Source organism: Dendrobates tinctorius, unplaced genomic scaffold, assembly GCF_039654945.1.
Source record: "Dendrobates tinctorius isolate UK_male_01 unplaced genomic scaffold, ASM3965494v1 ptg000007l, whole genome shotgun sequence".
In the NCBI taxonomy this organism is placed as follows: domain Eukaryota; kingdom Metazoa; phylum Chordata; class Amphibia; order Anura; family Dendrobatidae; genus Dendrobates; species Dendrobates tinctorius.
In genome coordinates, this window is record NW_027361675.1 from 13,000,767 (window position 1) to 13,020,981 (window position 20,215).

Sequence of the window (20,215 nt, forward strand, 5' to 3'; positions counted from 1 at the left end):
TTTGAGAATTTCATTTTTCAAGATTTCCCATCCTTCCTGGACATTTTTGTCTTTAAGGATATCCAGCCATTGGATCCCTCCAATTCTCTTTCTGAATCCCTTAAAATCTGCCTTTCTAAAATCTAACCTTGACGTCTGAGTCTTCACAGGTCTTCCGCCTCTAGTTATCCAAAATTCTAAAATAGCATGGTCGCTACCTCCTAGGGTCTCAGCCACTTTTACCTCCTCAACCATTTCCTCCCTGTTTATAAGGATTAGATCCAAGGTAGCAGTTCCCCTTGTTTTCTCCCCTACCTTTTGGAAGATAAAGTTGTCAGCAAGAGAGGATAAGAATTTCCTTGACCTGTTAGTTTTGCCTGAGAGAGATTCCCAACAAATGTCTGGATAGTTGAAATCTCCCATGACAACTATGTCATATTTTTTGGAGAACTTGGCCATTTGATGCATAAAGAGTTCATCCATATCTTTAGCTTGCACAGGCGGCCTGTAGTAAATGCCTACAATGGTGTCCTTTCCATTGTTCTGTCCTTGTATTCTTACCCAAACAGTTTCCACAGAACTCCCAGTCTCTGAAGCTTCAATCTCTGTGCAGATATACGCGTTTCTAACATACAATGCAACACCCCCTCCTCGTTTATCAAGTCTGTTTCTTGCAAATAAGTTGTATCCTTCTAGTCTTGTATTCCAATCATGTGTATTGTCCCACCAAGTTTCAGTGATTCCAATGACATCATATTTCTTTTCCTGTGTTAGTAGTTCCAATTCTCCTTGTTTGTTGCCCATGCTTTGTGCATTAGTATAGAAACATTATAGTTTGTCATTGGTTTCTCTTTCTCCAATATTTTTATTAATTAGATTCTTTTGTCTTTGTTCTTCCTTTTCACTTCTAATAGCAGAGTTCTCAATAGCATTTGTCAGGTGTATTGCTTTTTCTGGTCTTTTGCTTCCCTTCCCGTGTTGTTCTAGTTTAAAGCTCTCCTTACAAGTGTAGCAAGGCAACTTCCAAATACCTGCTTTCCAGTCTTCGTAAGGTGCACCCCATCTCTAGCAAGTAGTCCATCGTATAAGTAGTTCACTCCGTGATCCAGAAATCCAAATCGTTGCTGACGGCACCATCGACGTAGCCAGTTGTTCACCTGCAGAATCTTATTCCACCTCCTTGTTCCATGGCCATCCACTGGGAGGATGGAAGAGAAGACCACCTGCGCTCCCAGTTCTTTTCACTTTCTACATGCAGGGGACGTGTCTGGAACCCTCAGGTGGCTGGGAGTCAGAAAATCTTTCCAAGCAGAGTGCCGAGTCTCTAATAGTCCCGAAGCCTCCACACCCTCTCTGAGGCTTCAAAGGATAGCAGGGACGATGTCACTGGGCACTAGGTTGCGGCAGGGTACCGCCGGCCACATAGTAGGCCTCATCTTATTATTACCTAGCATATCTGGAAAATAGGGCTCAAAATGCTCCTCAGGATGCCTGGGTACTGTTTTTGCCTCTTGGAATTGCCTGCAGGGTGTCTCTTCCATGGATTGTATTGGATTTAGGGCTGGTTATTTCGAAGCTCCTCTACGTGCATCTGTGCCCCTCATTGTGTCAATTTTTAAAATCTGTGCTCCATTTTCTTTATATGAGGAAGTAAAAGTACAGTGAATTGCAAAGCTTCTTCTAAAACATGCAATGTTCAAAACTGACAGCACACATGTGACGGTATTTGCAGTCCTTGATTTTTTACAGACCCATAGACTTGTGTGGGTAATTCTGATCAGTGTATTGCATCAAAAAATGACATGTCTCCATGATTTATTTTGTGGCCATAAAGACATTTGAACAGCAAAGTAGATTATAATGTGTAGATGTTCTCTCTGTGAAAAAAGAAAAAACGTACTTAAAATATATGGTTAGAACATGGACGTCCGAATGAAACATTGTATGGGCCAATGCGTCCCTCCCATTGGTCAGGATGTGATTCCATATGTTATTGATATTTCAGGACTTTCGGCTGAAAAACACCTTCATGGTGACCTTGTGATAGTAACAGACATGCTGATTTCAGGTCAGTGTCTTCTATATATGCCTGTAGTAAGCATAGCTGTCAGTAGCTTCAAGGCAACAGAAAGGTGGTGACAGATTTTCCACCAAAAGTCTTGACATATCAATAGCAGATAGCCGAACATCCTAACCAGCTGCATGAACCCCACTGTGCTTTATTCACAGTTTTGATGCACAATGACCCCTGTGACCCAGTCTTTAAATAGCAACCAGTTTTGCTTTACTTTCTCAGGATCGGTTGGGAATCCAGAAGTCAGACCCATACCAGGTTTATGTTGTTTGTTTGTATTTTCTTTCCGCCTTACACTCCTAATACTGTATTTTTGGTTGTCCTGTGATTGTAACGGTTTTAATGATGTCAATATGATGCTCCATTTTTTTTATTGGTAGTGAAAAATGCCGTGCGCCTGCCTGGTGTGATCGTATTCTCTGGAAAGGCAAACATGTGACACAGCTGGATTATCAAAGTGTCATGTGTCTAAAGACCAGTGACCATAAACCAGTCAACTCTGTTTTTAAAATTGGGGTGAGTATTCATGATTTGTGTAGTGTGCCAGATCCCATTAACCTCTGTGGAATTCCAACATTTGCCAAAATCTTCATAGAGTTAAAAGGGTTGGTTCATGTGTGATATACCATTACTGTCAGGTGTCTGCGTCCAACGGCTGTGACCACTGCCTAAGGCGAGAGGTACAGTGCTTAGTCTGGAGGCCAGATGGTCAACCATCAACTATGTGACTTCAGTTTAAGGACCATTGAAAGTGTCAACATACAGTCTCCCACTGATGTCATGAATGTCTGAGCATATAAGCAAGATATGAATGGAGAACCATGGTTCTCTCGCTCTGTTGAAATCTAATGGAGTTACAGAAGTAGACAAGCAGAGTTGTGAATTCTACCTATGGGATACTTGTCGAATTCTATGAACGTGCTAAAAATGTCAAATAGGTAATTTTAATAGAATAGTCCAAAAACACAATGGCATCATTAGAGATTTATTTTTTCTTTATTTATAATGTTCTTTTACCGATTTAATAGTAGATCAACCCAATATATTTATGATCTTTTATCTGTACAGGTAAAAGTGGTTAATGAAGAGCTATATAGAAAAACGTTTGAAGAAATTGTCCGTTCTTTAGACAAGATGGAAAATGACTGCATTCCTTCAGCTACTTTATCTCAGCGAGAGGTATATTAGTCAAGAGCAATATGGTGGTTTGTTTTCTTTTATATGTGTTGGAATTTTTAGAATTTTGGCAGTTTTGTTTTGGATTTGGTTACAAAAAAATGCAGAAAGCTAGAGACAACGCTGCCGTTGTTTGCACACTAAATGCTGTGGCAAATCTCGTGTGGGGAACAAGGAAGTGTTTGTGGTGGGATTTGGGGGGAGCAGAGCAACGAGACTACAGAGGGACCCTCTGAGAAGCGTTGGTTGTTATTGACTGCAGCAGTCAAAGGGTTAAATGACTACTATTGGCATTATCAATGACCCCCGCAGTTTGCACTCACTAGATCAGTATACTCTGTGTAAAGAATTATTAGGCTAGTGAGTGTTCTGACCATACAATAATTTTTAATGCAGATTTCCTTTCTCTAAACTGTCTAAACTTGAATGCTTATTGGATGAAGCAGATCATGTGATGTTTATTTTTGTAATGAAGGAGGGCAAGGTTTAAAGTGTGCATAATTATTAGGCAGCTTGTTTTCCTCAGACAACATGGGCCAAAGAGGAGTTTTAACTGACTCTGAAAAGTAAAAAAATGTTAAGTCTTACAGAGGGATGCAGCACTCATGAAACTGCTAAGATATTGAGGTGTGATCACAGATTTGTCAGAAGTTTTGTTTCAAATAGTCAACAAGTTGCAAAAAAAATGTTGAAAAGAAAAGATCCACGTTAACGGCAAAAGATTTGAGAAGAATCAAGCGTGAAATGACTAGGAACCTATTATTCTCCAGTGTTGTCATATTTCTGAACTGCAACCTCCCTGGAGAGCCCGGAAGTACAAGGTGATCAGTGCTCAGCCACGTGGGAGGTAAGGAAGGCTGAAACCCGACCACCACTGATCAAGACTGGGCCAAGAAATAGCCAAGCAGTGGAGACTTCAATGCACGTGATGGAGCATTGTTCTACATAAAAATTGTGGCTTTCTTGAAAGATGCAAACTTTTTCCTGTACCACTAACGGAAGAAAGTATTTTCTAAAAACCGGCAGTAGGTTTGGGAGTTGATTTTGAGGCCATCTTCAACCTGTAAAGGTTGAAATAGCTCATCTTGAATAATACCAGCCCATAGCAGTACCCCACCTTCAGCATGCGCATATTTGAGTCGAAGTAGAGGTCTGTGTCTGTTACTAATCCAACCATGGCCCCATCCTTCTGGTCCATCAAGAGTCACTATCTTCTCATCTGTCCTTAATGTCTTGAGATATTTGTTGGCCCAGTCTTGATGTTTCAACGTCTGTGTTTGATCAGTGATGGTCAGATTTCAGCCTTCCTTACCTTGGCCATGTCTCTGACCACTGAAGTCCTTGGACTTCTTCTGTGCTCTCAAGGGAAGTTGCAGCTCTGAAATATGATGATGTTTCTTGTTGCTCCACATTTAATTCTTCTGAAGTCTTTGGCAGTTAATGTTGAGAAAGATAGATGCATATTATTTTGCGACCCAGTTGTAACAAAACTTTTGATGCTTCTGTGATCACACCCCAATATCTTAGGGCAGCGTGGAGGCTCAGTGGTTTGCACTGTTGCGCTGGGGTCATTGGTTCAAATCCCACCATGGACAGCATCTGCAAGAAGTTTGTATGTTCTCCCTGGGAGAGCGTGGGTTTTCTCCGTTTTTTTCCCCACACTCTCTATATACATACTGATAGGGAATTTAGATTGTAGGCCCCAATGGAGACAGCGATTTATAATGTCTGTATTATGTACTATGGAATATGATGACACTATATAAGCATAATAAAAATCTTAGCAATTTCAAGAGTGCTGTATTCCTCTGAAAAACTTGTATTATTTTTTTATTTTTCAGAGACAATTAAATCTCTTATTGGGCTCATTTTTCCTGAAGAAAACAAGTTACCTAATAATTCTGCACACCTTGGTAAAGGGTGCTGATATCCATAGGCCTTCCTCCTCATTACACAAATAGACAGCACCTGATCTGCTTCACCTAATAAGCATTCAAGTTTGTTCAGCTTGGAGTTGGAAAATCTACAGTACATAAAAATGATATGGTCAGAACACTCGCTTGCCCAATAATTCTGCACGCAGTGTATAACAGACATGTACTTCATGGGCAAGGAGCAGATCTAAAGTGCAGCCTGCCTGTTATGTTGAGAATTACAATACTAGTTGTCTGATTGCAGCATAGCACAATGACAAAAGGTCATGGCTCTTGGAATGCAGGGATGACAAACTGGAATAGAAAAAAAATAAATCTTGCTGAGGTTGGAAGACATTAACATGGTCACACACCTTACATGGCTTTGTACATACCGTGCCACGGCTAGCATGAATGACATATACATATGTACATATGCTTACACTTCTACTACAGCTAATACAATGGACACAATTTGACTTTTTCAGGTCAAGTTTTAAAAGGATTGTCCACTACTTGGACAGCTTCTTGTTAAATGCCCGAGTTCCCGGAGGAAAATAAAAGCTTGTTCTTCTTTCCTCCCACACTGGTGCCATTCCAGCAATGTCTGCACAGGGTCTCCTTTACTATTTCATCAGAGTAGACGTCTGATCTGACGAAATATTAATGAGCATCAGCCGATCAGCTTCCACTGATTATGTGACGTGAGCACCACAGCCCATGTCACACGAGCACTAGGAGACTCGGTGCCAGCATTGCTGTTATGGCGCTGATGAAGAAGGTGCGATTTAAGCTTTTCTGATTTTACTTGGGGCATGTGTGCATTTAAAGGGGTTATCCACTTATAGATTTTTGAAATGTTTGTTTAGTGCTTTAGATGCAGAATACTAATTGATGCTAAGGATGGCTGCCCATCACGTCATATCAAAGTTGTTGTTCATAACGTGATGGCAGACTTGTTTCATAAGTTTTCTTTGTTTTCTATATCATGTCCACACATACAATGGAACGATAGATGAGCCTTACCGATAAAGGAAGCTCAGCATTCTGATGTGTCATCTATTCCACAGTTCTCCTTTAAGGATGTGAAGTACATGCAGCTACAAGTCCAGACATTTACCATTCATAATGATGGGCAGGTGGCATGTCAGTATGAATTCATAAGTAAGCTGGATGAACGGTCGTACAGTAAGCAATGGCTCCGAGCGAATCCAAGCAAAGGATTTCTGACCCCAGGTATGTGCACTTTCTATTGTGTGCCCACACTCCCGGGGTTCACTGTGTTCCCACAAGTTAATCTATATGTAGGAATTGTGTTAGATTTATTGAGAAACCCTTTAATTTGGCAATGGAATTAAAGTATGGTATTGTATCTACATTTTCACAATGATTAAAGCTGCCATTTTAAGAAAGAAAAAAAAAAAAGACTAAAGACCCCCCCCACTCACACAAGACATATTCGATGAAACCTGACAAAGCTGGCTAATTTCAGCATGAAGGCCCAACCATGTAATGTATATGGCTTCCCTACAGCTGTCACGGGAGAGGAGGATTGTTCCGCTTGAATTCAGGTGCCATATATTTGATGAAAGTAGGTTAATGGTTGAATGACTGGCGTGTCATGATGACCGGGAAGTCTGCAGCCATACACATTTTCACCTATAATTAACCATTACTCTCATTCAAAGGGTACGTACACATGCTGCGGATTCTGCTGCGAATTGATCCGCGCAGATTTTTCAAAATCCGCAGGTCAAAAGACCTGCGGATTGCTCTGCGGTTTTGCCCTGCGGTTTTTCATCTCCACAATGGAGGAGATGGTAAACCGCTGCGGAATCCGCAGAAAGAATTGATATGTCAATTCTTTCTGCGGTTTTGAAACCGCAGCAAATCCGCTCGGAAAATTCCGCAGCGTCTGCACAGCGTTTTTTTTTTCCATAGGGTATAAAGGTACTGTACACCGCAGCAGAAACTGCTGCGGATCCGCAAGGCCAAATGCGCTGCAGATCCGCAGCAGAATCCGCAGCTTGTGCACACACCCAAACTCGCCTTACGTCTTCAGTGACCTCAACCGCAGGTCGAGCAACCTTTTCTGGAAATGATCTTGCAAAGAGTGTTTGTGAACTAGTAAGTATTGGATGAAAATGTTAAATTTTGGCTGCTTTCTTTTCACACCAGGCCAGTCAACATTAATCCTTTGTTAAATTTCACTAGATAAATAGAAATCAACGTTCAACTAATGCACATCGCCACCTTTAAGCGGTGTTCATACTTGTATCTAAGCCTTCCAATGGGGATATTTATATAAACTGTACCGTTTCTGATTATTGTTATTATTTATTTACTAGCTGAAGAGCCTGGCGTTGCCTGGGCATAGTAACCAACTGTGGTTAGTTATAACAAATTATAATGATTATATTGCACATAAAAACCATGCATCTAATCCCATCCTGTGTGATACTGACTGCTGAGCCGTGTATCTAATCCTATTCTGTGTGATACTGTGTGCTGAGCTGTGTATCTAATCCTATCCTGTGTGATACTGACTGCTGAGCCGTGTATCTATTCCTATCCTGTGTGACACTGACTGCTGAGCCGTGTATCTAATCCTATCCTGTGTGATACTGCCTGCTGAGCTATGTGTCTAATCCTCTCCTGTGTGATACTGACTGCTGAGCTGTGTATCTAATCCTCTCCTATGTGATACTGACTGCTGAGCCGTGTATCTAATCCTATCCTGTGTGATACTGGGCTCCCCCTGCAGTCTGTGTCTGTGTTGGCACGGTAATAAATTGTGTTATTTCCAACTTTACAGGACGATAACACCATAGAAATGATAAGAATAATAGGCCTCAGTTACCACAACTGTCTACAAAGAAAACTGTTGCTGATAGCAACCAATCACAGCTAATTTTTTCCATGGTACATGACGGCACCACGAGAGAGGGGATCCGCCCTACGAGGACAGGAAACCTTCAAGATAAAAGGGGCGGCTCCTCTCTCCGCATCAGTTGGTTTCCTGTCCTTGACGGGGAACCCTCAAGATGAAAGCCTCTTGGAAGATTCCGAAGAAGAGGATGCCTGGGCCTGGGTCGGGTGATTAATGGCAGGCATGGGTCTGCTACACCCGACGCCAGGTACCGGTAGTCGCCTCGGGGGCCATATATGCCTATGTCCCCACTGAGCGAAGGCATGGCCACAGCTGGGCAGATGCCCAGGCGAAGCGGGGTACCTTGGCGGATGGATCCTCCAAGATGTCAGCAAAGAAGGTCCAGGGAGGCCACTGGTAGTGTTCCCTCCCTGTTGACATACAAGTGGCCATGCAGCCCAGGAGACACATCGGTGCCCGGGCAGAAGAGCTCCTCGGAGGCCACGGACAGTGACCCTCCCTGTCGAAGCCCAGACACCGGACCCCGCAGCGTACCTGCAGTCAGAAGGTGCTCTGCAGCATGGGAGGCCAGGGATCAGATCCCAGCCATGGATGATATCAGCGGTGCGGCAGGTGTAACTGATCCGTGGTCCAGGTCCATCGGGGGTAAGGGGTGTCTGGGGGCCCCGAAATAGGCAGGGCCCAAGCGCTCACCCGGCCCGCACAGCAGGTCGTCTGGCTGCACCGGGGGCGGCGCGCACTCGGAGCGCGCATGATGGCCGCCGAACCGGAAGTGGCTGCGTGCGACCCGGAAGTGGAGGGGGCGCACAGCACCACGGGGCCTGGGAGAGGCAGGAAGCGTGCGCGGTCCCGGGGGGGGAGCACGCAGACGCAAGGGGCGCGCACGCGTCCATATAGCAGAACAGGTGCGAGACCAGCTGGTCTTAAAAAAAAAAAAAAAAAAAAAAAAAAAAAAGAGTACTATTTAAGTCGCCAGGAAAGGCGAGCAGGCGTCACAGCACCAAATTTGAGTGGGGTGACTACTTGCAGCCATAAGCAGCATAATGGATAGCCCTTCACCAGAGCATATACAACCGCGCCAGGAAGCGAAGGAGAGGCGGTCGTGCTCAGACGAAAAAGCAAAAGCACGCCGCAGCAGTAGTGTGAGCCACTCGGGCAGCGCACGGGCGGATCGTCACCGCAGAAAAGAGGGGTCCATAGTCTCGTTGGGAGACAGTGAGAGGACCAGCCAACCTCCAGATCCGGTACCCGTTCTATGAAGCGTCCGAGTGGTGAGTGAACTTCGAGAAAGTCCAGTAATCTAATGTCTGTTCTCTTTCTCTTTTTTGCCTCTCTTTTTTCCTCTCCTCCTCCTCTTATATATATGGACGGGGTGGAGTATAGGAGGTCCCTAAGAAGTATAGAGGAAAGTCAAAAAATAAAGAATGTGCTTTATGTAAAAGTCCCGTAGAAGCAGCCTGGAACAAAAAATTATGCCAGGAGTGCATTAACAAGACCATAGCGGAGGAGACACCCTCATTTTCGGATAGTTTGAGGGCCATAATTCAGACAGAAGTTTCCAAGTCAGTAAGAGCATTACAAACGGTAGATACAGAAAGAAAAGCTAGGAGATCAAGCTACTCAGGGGTCTCTCAACAGGACTCTGCAGGGTCAGAAGACGACTCAAATAAGTCGCAGTTTTCAGGAAGTAGCTCGGACGGGGAAGATACGTTTCCAGTAGAAGCTACGGACGAACTCATTAAAGCAGTTAGATCTACCATGGGGCTAGTGGAAGAGCGGACAAAAAAGACAGCCCAAGATCTCATGTTTAGTGGACTGCAAAAGAGAAAACGTAGAACCTTCCCTGTTTAATGAGCAACTGAAAGCACTCATAAATCGCGAGTGGGAAAAACCAGAAAGGAAGTCCCAGAATACAAATTCCCTGAAGAGGAGATACCCATTTGAGGAAGAGGCATCCTCATCCTGGGATAGGGCCCCCAAAATTGATGTGGCGATATCAAAGGTCGCCAGAAAATCCTCCCTACCCTTTGAGGACTTGGGGTTTCTAAAAGAGCCACTGGACCGAAAGGCGGATAGTTTCCTTAAGGCAGCTTGGGAAACCTCAGCTGGCGCACTAAGACCCGCCATCGCAGCCACTTGTGTGGCTAGGTCCTTAAAGATATGGACAGACAACTTGGAGGATCAATTGGAACAAGGGGTTCCCAGAGAGACGATTCTGGAATCATTGCCGGCTATTAGGGCAGCGGCAAACTTTCTCGCAGAGGCGTCAGCAGATTCGGCCAGACTAGCCTCAAAATCAGCAGCCTTAACCAATGTAGGACGGCGGGCGGTATGGCTCAAATGCTGGCCGGGGGACACCCAGGCGAAAATGAAACTTTGCTCTCTACCATGTGAAGGAAATTTCTTGTTCGGCCCGGCATTGGATGAAGTGCTGGAGAAAGCGAGTGATACCAAAAAGAATTTTCCGAAACAACCATTTCAGGCCTTTCGGCGCTCCTTTCAGAGGGGCCGAAAGTTCAGGAGACAACAATTTAAAGATCGTGACAGGAGCAATTCCGACAGGTGATACAGAGGAAGGAGAGGCTTCTATTTCAGTAAGCCCCCGAGAGAAGCCAAAAAACCCACCCAGTGACGGTCCTTCTCAGGTGGGGGGAAGGCTCTCTCACTTCCTCCCAGCCTGGGAAAGGATCTCATCCAGCACCTGGATCCGACAGATAGTAGGGTCAGGTCTGGAGTTAAAATTCCACCATTGGCCACCACAAAAATTCATTCAAACTCCGGTACAATCATCTCAGGAAAGACAAAAGAGTTTGGAAGAGGAGGTATTATCGCTTGTACAAAAACTCGTACTGGAAGAAGTTCCAGAAAAAGAAAAGAAGAAAGGCTTTTACTCCCCCCTGTTTCTGATAAAGAAACCAGACGATTCCTGGAGGACGATTGTAAATCTGAAAGGCCTCAACAAGTATCTAGTAGTCCCATCATTCAAGATGGAGACAATAAGATCTACAGTAAAACTCCTCTTCCCTCGGTGTTACATGGCGGTCCTGGATCTCGAGGACGCCTACTATCATGTTCCGATCCGGCAGCAAGACCGCAAATACCTCAGGGTGGCAGTCCAGATAAAATCTCAGTGGCATCACTTTCAGTACAAGGCTCTGCCCTTTGGGGTAGCAACAGCCCCCCGGGTCTCCACGAAATTAATTGCGGAGGTCACGGCACATCTCAGAGAAAAAGATGCCCTAGTAATACCATATCTGGACGACTTGATAGTGGGGAAAGATTTCGCTCACTGTCAGGAACAAGTCAAGGTAGTGGTAGAGACTCTTCAAACTCTGGGTTGGCAATTGAACTTCAAAAAATCCAGGTTGGAGCCAACGATGGTCCAGAAATTTTTGGGCCTAACAATAGACTCGGTAATACAGGAGTGTCGCCTCCCAGAGGAGAAAGAAGAAAAAATCAAAAACCTAATCAGAACAACATTAGGAAAACCAACAATAACTCTGAGGAAAGCCATGTCGGTGTTGGGGTCCCTAACCTCCTGCATACCAGCGGTAAAATGGGCGCAGTTTCACACAAGGGAACTTCAATGGTGTGTGTTGCAAAGCGATCTGACGCTTCAGGGGCAGTTAGAACAGAAGCTCACCATCCCGGATCCTGTACTCCAGTCGTTAAGATGGTGGTTACAGATAGAGTCCGCTCCGGGGGGAGTACCCTGGACATATACAGCCTCCAGAGTAGTCACGACAGATGCCAGTCCCTGGGGCTGGGGAGCCCATCTAGACACCCTGTGGCTCCAAGATCCTTGGGCTCAGGAGGAAAGAGATCTCTCCTCAAACGAGTGGGAGCTACTAGCCATCGAAAGAGCGCTGGAAGGATTACTGACACACCTGAGAGGACATCATGTGAAAGTCTTATCGGACAATCGTACAGCAGTTGCATACGTAAACCATCAAGGGGGCACCCGTTCTCGGTCATTAATGGAAATTGCAGGAAGAATCCTGACTCTGGCGGAACATCAGTTCCTCTCATTATCGGCCCTGCATATCCGAGGCACAGACAACCTGAAGGCGGACTTTCTGAGCAGGAACCACTTAAAGCAGGGAGAATGGTGCCTAAAAGAGTCCATTTTTCAACAAATTGTGCAAAGGTTGGGAAAACCTATAATAGATCTCTTCGCATCAAAAGCCAACAGAAAAGTTCAGAAATTCTGCTCCCTAAGACCAGCAGACAGGCCACTGGCGGTAGACGCCTTCAGAATAAAATGGACATCGGGTCTCCTGTACGCATTCCCTCCGATATGCCTCATTCCATTAGTCCTGAAGAAGATCAGGGAGGACCAAGCCAGAGTAATTATGATAGCTCCCTTTTGGCCAAAAAGGCCGTGGTTCTATTGGCTGAGAGTGATGTCAGTGACGGACCCATGGGTGCTCCCAGAGGATCATGACCTCCTAACACAGGGTCCCTTCAATCATCCTCCGAATTCCAGGCTGCATTTGACAGCCTGGAATTTGAAAGGTCAATATTAGAAAAGAAAGGGTTTTCAGCGAGATTGATTTCCACCCTAATCAGCAGCAGAAAGCCAGTGACTACAAAAATATATGGGAGGATATGGAGGAAGTTTTTGTCCACCTCAGGCCCAATACAGGAGGGGGAAGTACCGGTAAGGGCAGTGCTAGAGTTTCTACAAAGGGGTTTAGACTTGGGCTTAGCGGTCAGCACCCTGAAAGTACACGTTTCAGCCCTGGCAGCATTATTCAACCATGACCTGGCAAGCGATAGATGGGTCGCCAGATTTATCCGGGCCTGTACTAGAGCTGACTCTGTCCCATCTCCTAAACCTCCTCCCTGGGATCTAAATTTAGTCCTATCATCCCTAACGGAAAGTCCATTTGAACCAATAGACGCAACATCAGACAAAGTCTTAACCTTAAAAACAGCCTTATTAGTGGCACTCACATCGGCACGTAGGGTTGGGGACCTACACGCACTATCAGCAGACCCACCATACACTCAGGTTATGGATGATGGAGTCGTGCTAAGATTAGACCCAGCATACCTCCCTAAGGTAGTGTCGAAATTCCACAGAGCTCAGGAAATAATCTTGCCATCCTTCTGTCCTAACCCTGGTAACAAAAAGGAAGAGAGATTACATTGTCTAGACGTTAGGAGATGTATCCTACAGTATTTAGAGGTGACAAAACCATGGAGGAAACAGAGGGCCTTATTTATCTCATATCAGGGGGCAAGGAAAGGCCTTAAAGCCTCTAAGCAAACTATAGCTAGATGGGTGAGCGAGGCCATCATACTAGCATATAGTAGTGCAGGCAGGGCTGTTCCAGAGGGCCTAAAAGCCCACTCCACGAGGGCCATGGCAACATCCTGGGCAGAGAGAGCGGACGCCTCCATCGACCAAATCTGTAAGGCGGCCACTTGGTCCTCTCCATCTACCTTTTTCAGACATTACAGATTAGATCTATCTGCTACCTCTGATCTCACATTTGGGAGAAGAGTGTTACAGGCAGTGATCCCCCCCTAAAGAGAATACAAATCTCTGTAACTCTCTCGTGGTGCCGTCATGTACCATGGAAAAACACGGGTATTACATACCTGGTAATGTGTTTTTTCAGGGGACATGACGGCACCCTTATATTCTCGCCCTACTTGATCACGTCATTAGTTGGGTGTTTTTTGTTAGTATTATACACTCCCTTGGTGTTGGAAATTTAGCAGTGTAAAACAGGTATTATTTATGCGTGCACTAACCTGCGGAGTTCCTCTCATGCTCTGTAAAACCAACTGATGCGGAGAGAGGAGCCGCCCCTTTTATCTTGAAGGTTTCCTGTCTTCGTAGGGCGGATCCCCTCTCTCGTGGTGCCGTCATGTCCCCTGAAAAAACACATTACCAGGTATGTAATACCCGTGTTTTCATCTTTTAAACAGCTCTGGGACAGCGTGGCGAGTTTTGAGTGGCGACTTTTGTGTTTTGACTTTTCTGTGGTGAGGTTGGTGTATGTGTGGTGAAATGTGTGCTGAGGGTGGTATATGTGTTGAAGCACGTGGTAGTGTGTGACGCATTTTGTGTGTGTGTTCATATCCCTGTGTGTGGGGAGTATCCCATGTCAGGGCCCCACCTTAGCAACAGTATGGTATATACTGTTTGGCGCCATCGCTCTCATTCTTTAAGTCCCCCTTGTTCACATCTGGCAGCTGTCAATTTGCCTCCAACACTTTTCCTTTCACTTTTTCCCCATTATGTAGATAGGGGCAAAATTGTTTGGTGAATTGGAACGCGCGGGGTTAAAATTTCACCTCACAACATAGCCTATGACGCTCTCGGGGTCCAGACGTGACTGTGCAAAATTTTGTGGCTGTAGTTACGACGGTGCATTTGCCAATACATACATACACTTTTTCCCCATTATGTAAATAGGGGCAAAATTGTTTGGTGAATTGCAACGCGCGGGGTTAAAATTTCACCTCACAACATAGCCTATGACGCTCTTGGGGTCCAGACGTGTGACTGTGCCAAATTTTGTGGCTGTAGCTGCGACGGTGCGGATGCCGATCCCATACATACATACATACATACATACATACATACATACATACATACATACATTGAGCTTTATATATTAGATAAAGCACCATTGATTCCATGGTGCTGTACATGAGTAGGGATAACATATAAATTACAGGTATCACTTATAGTAAACAAACTAAAATAACAGACTGATACAGGGGGGAGAGGACCTTGCCCTTGCGGGCTTACATTCTACAGGATGGTGGAGAAGGAGACAGTAGGTTGGGGGGTGATGGTGAGTCGGTAACTCTGGCAGTGATGAGGAGGCAGAGGGGTCATTGCAGGCTGTAAGCTTTCCTGAAGAGGTGGGTTTTCGGGTACGTGCACACCCTGCGGATTGGTCTGCAGATTCATCCGCGTGGATTTTGCAAAATCCGCAGATAAATCCGCAGGTCAAAAGACCTTCGGTTTATCTGCGGATTATTCTGTGGTTTGGCCCTGCGGTTTCACCATCTCCACAATGGAGGAGATGGGAAACCGCTGCAGAATCTGCAGAAAGAATTGACATGTCAATTCTTTCTGTGGTTTAGAAACCGCAGATAATCCGCGTGGAAAATTCCGCAGTGTCTGCACTGCGGTTTCCATTTCCCATAGGGAATAATGGTACTGTACACCGCAGCAAAAACTGCTGCGGATCCACAGCGGCCAAATCCGCTGCGGATCCGCAGCAGAATCCGCAGCGTGTGCACACACCCTTCAGGTTCTGTCTGAAGGATCCGAATGTGGTTGATAGTCGGACGTGTTGGGGCAAAGAATTCCAGAGGATGGGGGTTATTCGGGAGAAGTCTTGGAGGCGGTTGGGTGAGGAGGGAATAAGTGTGGAGGAGAGAAGGAGGTCTTGGGAGGATCGAAGATTATGTGAGGGAAGGTATCGGGAGATTAGTTCAGAGATATATGGAGGAGACAGGTTATAGATGGCCTTGTAGGTCAATATTAGTAAGTTGAACTGGATACGCTGAGTGAATGGGAGCCAGTGAAGAGATTTGCAGAGGGGAGAAGCGGAGGAGTAACGAGGAGAGAGATGAATTAGTCGGGCAGCAGAGTTAAGGATGGACTGGAGAGGTGCGAGGGTGTTAGCAAGGAGGGCACAGAAAAGGATGTTGCAGTAGTCGAGGCGGGAGATGATCAGACTGAGCTGCTCTTGCAGTCTAAACCATATGGGCTCCAATGTTGGGTCAGTGTGGTCCATGGGCACTGTCCTGGATGCAGCATTGTACCTGGTCTTCTATTATATTGTCAGCCTTAGTGCAGAAGTATATGGAGCCCAATAGCAATTAATGTGTATCACAAGCTAGGCTGGGATATATGGGGCATAATGCTACTGGAGACTTAATATCCCCATCATCTGCCTATATCTTTTTTGCCTGGCTCTAGACTGTTTGCGACCGTCCATAGCCTGTTTCCCATTTGTAGACGATAGACTGCTGCAGGTTGGTAGCCTGCTTATAGATACCAGGACAAGCCAGAAATCTTTGGCATTTCCAATGACTATTCTCCTGTTGTCAGGAATGACAGTCTGTATACATTTTACATGATAGTAATCCATATTTTAAAGGTCTGAAAATGCCAACCAAGCCTTTTTATTTTCTGTTTGTAGGATCAGAAGCACAAATAGAGCTGGAGTTATTCGTCAATAACCAGACGGCAGCTCGACTAAACTCTGGGGAGGAAAAATTGGAGGACATTTTGATTCTACACCTGGACAGAGGAAAAGATTTCTTCTTGTCTGTGAGCGGAGACTATCTGTACAGCAGTTTTGGATCCTCCATCCAGATGTTGTGTTATATGAGAGAGCCCATTAGAGACATGTCTGCCGACAAAATCCGAGATCTGGTATGGTCATCCTGTCGTTCTGGTCCAAATGCTATAGCTCTAGATCTGTAGGACTATATAAAAATGACATGTTTTCTTTGTCACATTAGGCACATATGCCTCTTCAAATGAAGGATGATTTTGTTGGTGCAGAGAAACCTTTAGATGTGCCAAAAGAACTGTGCCTGATGGTGGATCACTTATACCGGAATGCATCCCTGCAGGTCAGATTATTTCCTATTACTCACTCAATTTGAGCCATTATTGAGAAGTTTATCGGTAGAAGAGATGGGTTTTATAGTACAACCTTTCATGCACAGGTCCTCAATATACTAATAAACATAAAAGTCACAGGCTTGTTTGGGATCTTGACTACATACCTATGTAATGTCCTATGGAAAAACGTATTACTCATATACAGTGTGTGTCACCTGCACTTAATTGAGCTTTTTCAGCATATTTATTTATTTTACTAATTTATTTTGTGCCATTAATTCCACAGGCTTACAGACATTATTGGCACTGACCCGATGGGGCTCACAATCTAGATTCCCTATCAGTTTATATTTGGAATGTGTTAGGAAACCCAGAGTATCCGGAGGAAACCTAAGCAAACATGGGGAGAATATTCAAACTCCTTGCAGATGTTGTCCTTGGTGGGATTTGAGCCCAGGACCCCGTTGCCGCAAGGCTGCAGTGCTAACCACTGAGGCACCGTGTTGCATACTGCAGTTACCTCCCTGAGGGCATAGTCAGACGGCCGTATAATATGGACGGCAGTCGCTTTGCTCTGACTGGCTGGCGACTTTCCTGACCCGAGCATGACCCCATGCATTTCTATGGGGCTTTCAGTCTAGTCCACGCGCCCTAATTTTAAATGTGCACTAATAGATACAGCTCCACCATACCTTTTGTATAAGGCACCTTTGGTTGGCAGCTATTAATCCTGCCCCACCCCTGTACATGTACATGTTACATATGAATGCATGGCTCAGCCAAACATGTAATGCTTCTTAATATGACAGCTTTAACATGATCAATTATGATTCATTTTTTGTCCCCTGAAATCTGCAGTGAAAAGTTGGGACACATTAGATGGTTCTCCTGTTAATATTAGGTTCACATTACATTTCTCTGACCCCGTTTTTGGCAATTCTACATTTAATGCCGCTGATAGTTCTAATTTTGCATATGGAAGATATGTTAATTTCAGCGCCTGTGACATTGAATAATTCTGGAATTAGACATGACTATACATTTTTTTGGTTTTAGGAAGACTTATTTCAGCAGCCTGGGCTAAGATCTGAATTTGAAGCCATTAGAGACTATTTAGATACTGGATGTCCAGAGTCTATCCGTATCCTTTAAGTGGTAAAATATAACTCATTCAGATGTTCCCTTTTTTTTTTCTGTGTTCATCAGTTTTTGGTTTGTTTTACTAGCAATATGGCATCCCTTCTATGCTGTAGTTGGGGAGTGAAAGACCTGAATGCTTTTAGTGTTGAGCTATGGATTAATGTGTCCCTGACCACATAATTACATTTAAAATATGATGTGCATTTGTAATTCTATACATACACAGTTGTAATGGCAAGAATGGAAGTGTCACAGGCTCACTGCCCATGGAAGCCTGGCAGCTGTTAATAAGGCTTCCATGGACAGGCTTAGCACAAGCCGTTCTGTTAACTACCTCCTATGGGTTTTCTTGGCCTTCCCTTGTACAGGGATCTGGACTTACCCAGTGACCCTTGGGGTAAAGTCATGGCGTAAGCTGCTGAACTGTGGAACAAGCTTGTGGCAAGAAGGGGTTGATGGCAAAAGATCAGATGAGCGCCGAAATTGGAAAGCAAGCGGGTTACAAAATATGAGACAAGGTCTCAAAATGGAATCCGCAAAGTAGCACAACAGGCTAGAACTGTAACTAACTAGTTCTAGCTAAACTAAATATCTGGCAGCAAGAGACTGTCTGCTGGGGTTTACATAGAAAGGAGCACCATCCATGGTTCCCAGCGGAGTGCTAATTACCTACCAGCTCACTGCAGCACAACACAAGTGGACCGGAAAGGGGCAACTAGACGTGGGTGTAATGGGAAATAAAGGATTGGTAGTACAAAAATGAAGCCTTTAGGTGATGGTAGAGGACAGATACACATCACAGTGAGCATACACCTGTAATTGTTATTATCGCATTAAGTATATAAATGTCAGCAAGTCTACAGCCACCATGGAAATGCAATTATACAGCTTCAGCCCATAATATAATTATCAAAAAAAATGCTGACTTCCTCCTGCCATGGCTAATATAATGACTAGTTAACATTGAGTGCCTTTTAAGAAGTTATTCATGTGACCAGTCTTCCATTGATACAGAGCTTTTAATTAAGGTGAAGAAAGCCCGATCATGTATTGTATGCTTAAAGTCTGCCGATTTATACCACGTGGAAATCTGATCGGCTCTTGTATTTTTGTGCTTTTGTGGAGCAATCTGGTGTCCTTAATATTCTGCAAGCTGGAAACAACCATTCTATTATTGAGGCATTGCTACTATTTCTAGAAGGCCTCCCAGAGCCTGTAATCTGCTACAGCCACTATAACAGATGTTTACAGCATGCTGGCGACTATATCGGCAGTGGAGAGGTAATGACTTGCATGTATATCATTTCTCATTGTTTATCTTCTAGCATCGCTAGACAGAATTGGATTCAAAGGGCACTAGGTGGTCAATAACTTTTACTTTTAATACTTTTTTGGGTAATTATCCATCAAACCTAACTTAGAGGTTTCTTTTTTTTCTTTGTTTTAAAAGGCTTGTTTTTCCTTACATGTAGCTAGCACTTGTATACACAGAGACCCCTATACAGGAAACATTCAGCTACATTAATATCAGCATATTAGTATCTGGGAGGTTTCTAATGCTAATGCAAGTCCACTAAAATTTCTTTCCATTTCTGTCTTAGTTTTCTCCGTTTAGGAAAGCGGGGTTACAATTAATATGGCCACTATTGAAATATACAATGATGATGCAAACCTATCTATCTTAGAGGAATTCTGGAAGAGGTGATACACATGCCATAACCAGCAGAGGCTCTGAAGGCTAATTGATGGATGGCTTGTCACAAAGTTTTTAGCGGATTCTTTTACCAATGGCAAAACCCATGCAGGTCCACTGTAGTCCAAGGAATCCAACGTGGTCCACAACCTGGAAAAAAAATAAAAACAGAGAATAAAAAAACAAAACACTGTCCCTCATTCACCAATTTATTACAAAAAATGTTCCCACGCAGGTCCGATATAGTACAGCGTTCCCTGAATGCAACCTCGGCAACTGAATAGCAGTAAGATTACTGATATTCACAGTTGAAGGGTAATGAAGTCACCACTTATCAGAGTTGCTGGCTCCCTCTGTGCTCAGAGACCCAATGGCTCACAAAAGCCGTGATGTGAGTAACTATACCGCTCATCAGAGTCACTGAATCGTGCTGCCGTCCATAAGACTCGGTGCACCATGAAAAATTGGGAAGAGCGAAGCAAAGCGCCAGAATCTGAGCATCTCATGTGCTGTTCCTAGGGCAGCTGCAGCCTGTTTTTTTTAGACTGGGAAGGGCCCAATTACCTTGGACCTTCCCAACCTGATATCTTCTTACAGCTGTCTGCTTTAGCTTTGCTGGCTATAAAAATAAGGGGGACCCCCCATGTCATTTTTTTAATTATTAGGTTATGCAAAGCTAAACACCCTTTAGTGACACATGAAAGACACTTAAGAGTGCAAGTTTATTATATGTAGGGGGCTT

General features: G+C 44.4%; 1 protein-coding gene across 5 annotated transcripts in view; it reads left to right on the forward strand.

Annotated features, from left to right (window-relative positions):
• INPP5B (inositol polyphosphate-5-phosphatase B) overlaps positions 1 to 20,215 on the forward strand; it is a 123,158-nt gene that overhangs the window by 88,794 nt on the left and 14,149 nt on the right. For all 5 annotated transcript variants that reach the window (XM_073572039.1, XM_073572045.1, XM_073572025.1 and 2 more), the window contains 7 exons: positions 2,434 to 2,569; positions 3,122 to 3,232; positions 6,213 to 6,378; positions 16,210 to 16,445; positions 16,535 to 16,648; positions 17,697 to 17,781; positions 18,934 to 19,061. In XM_073572039.1, the coding sequence (XP_073428140.1) occupies positions 2,434 to 2,569; positions 3,122 to 3,232; positions 6,213 to 6,378; positions 16,210 to 16,445; positions 16,535 to 16,648; positions 17,697 to 17,781; positions 18,934 to 19,061 (976 nt within the window). The remainder of the gene's footprint in view (positions 1 to 2,433; positions 2,570 to 3,121; positions 3,233 to 6,212; positions 6,379 to 16,209; positions 16,446 to 16,534; positions 16,649 to 17,696; positions 17,782 to 18,933; positions 19,062 to 20,215) is intronic.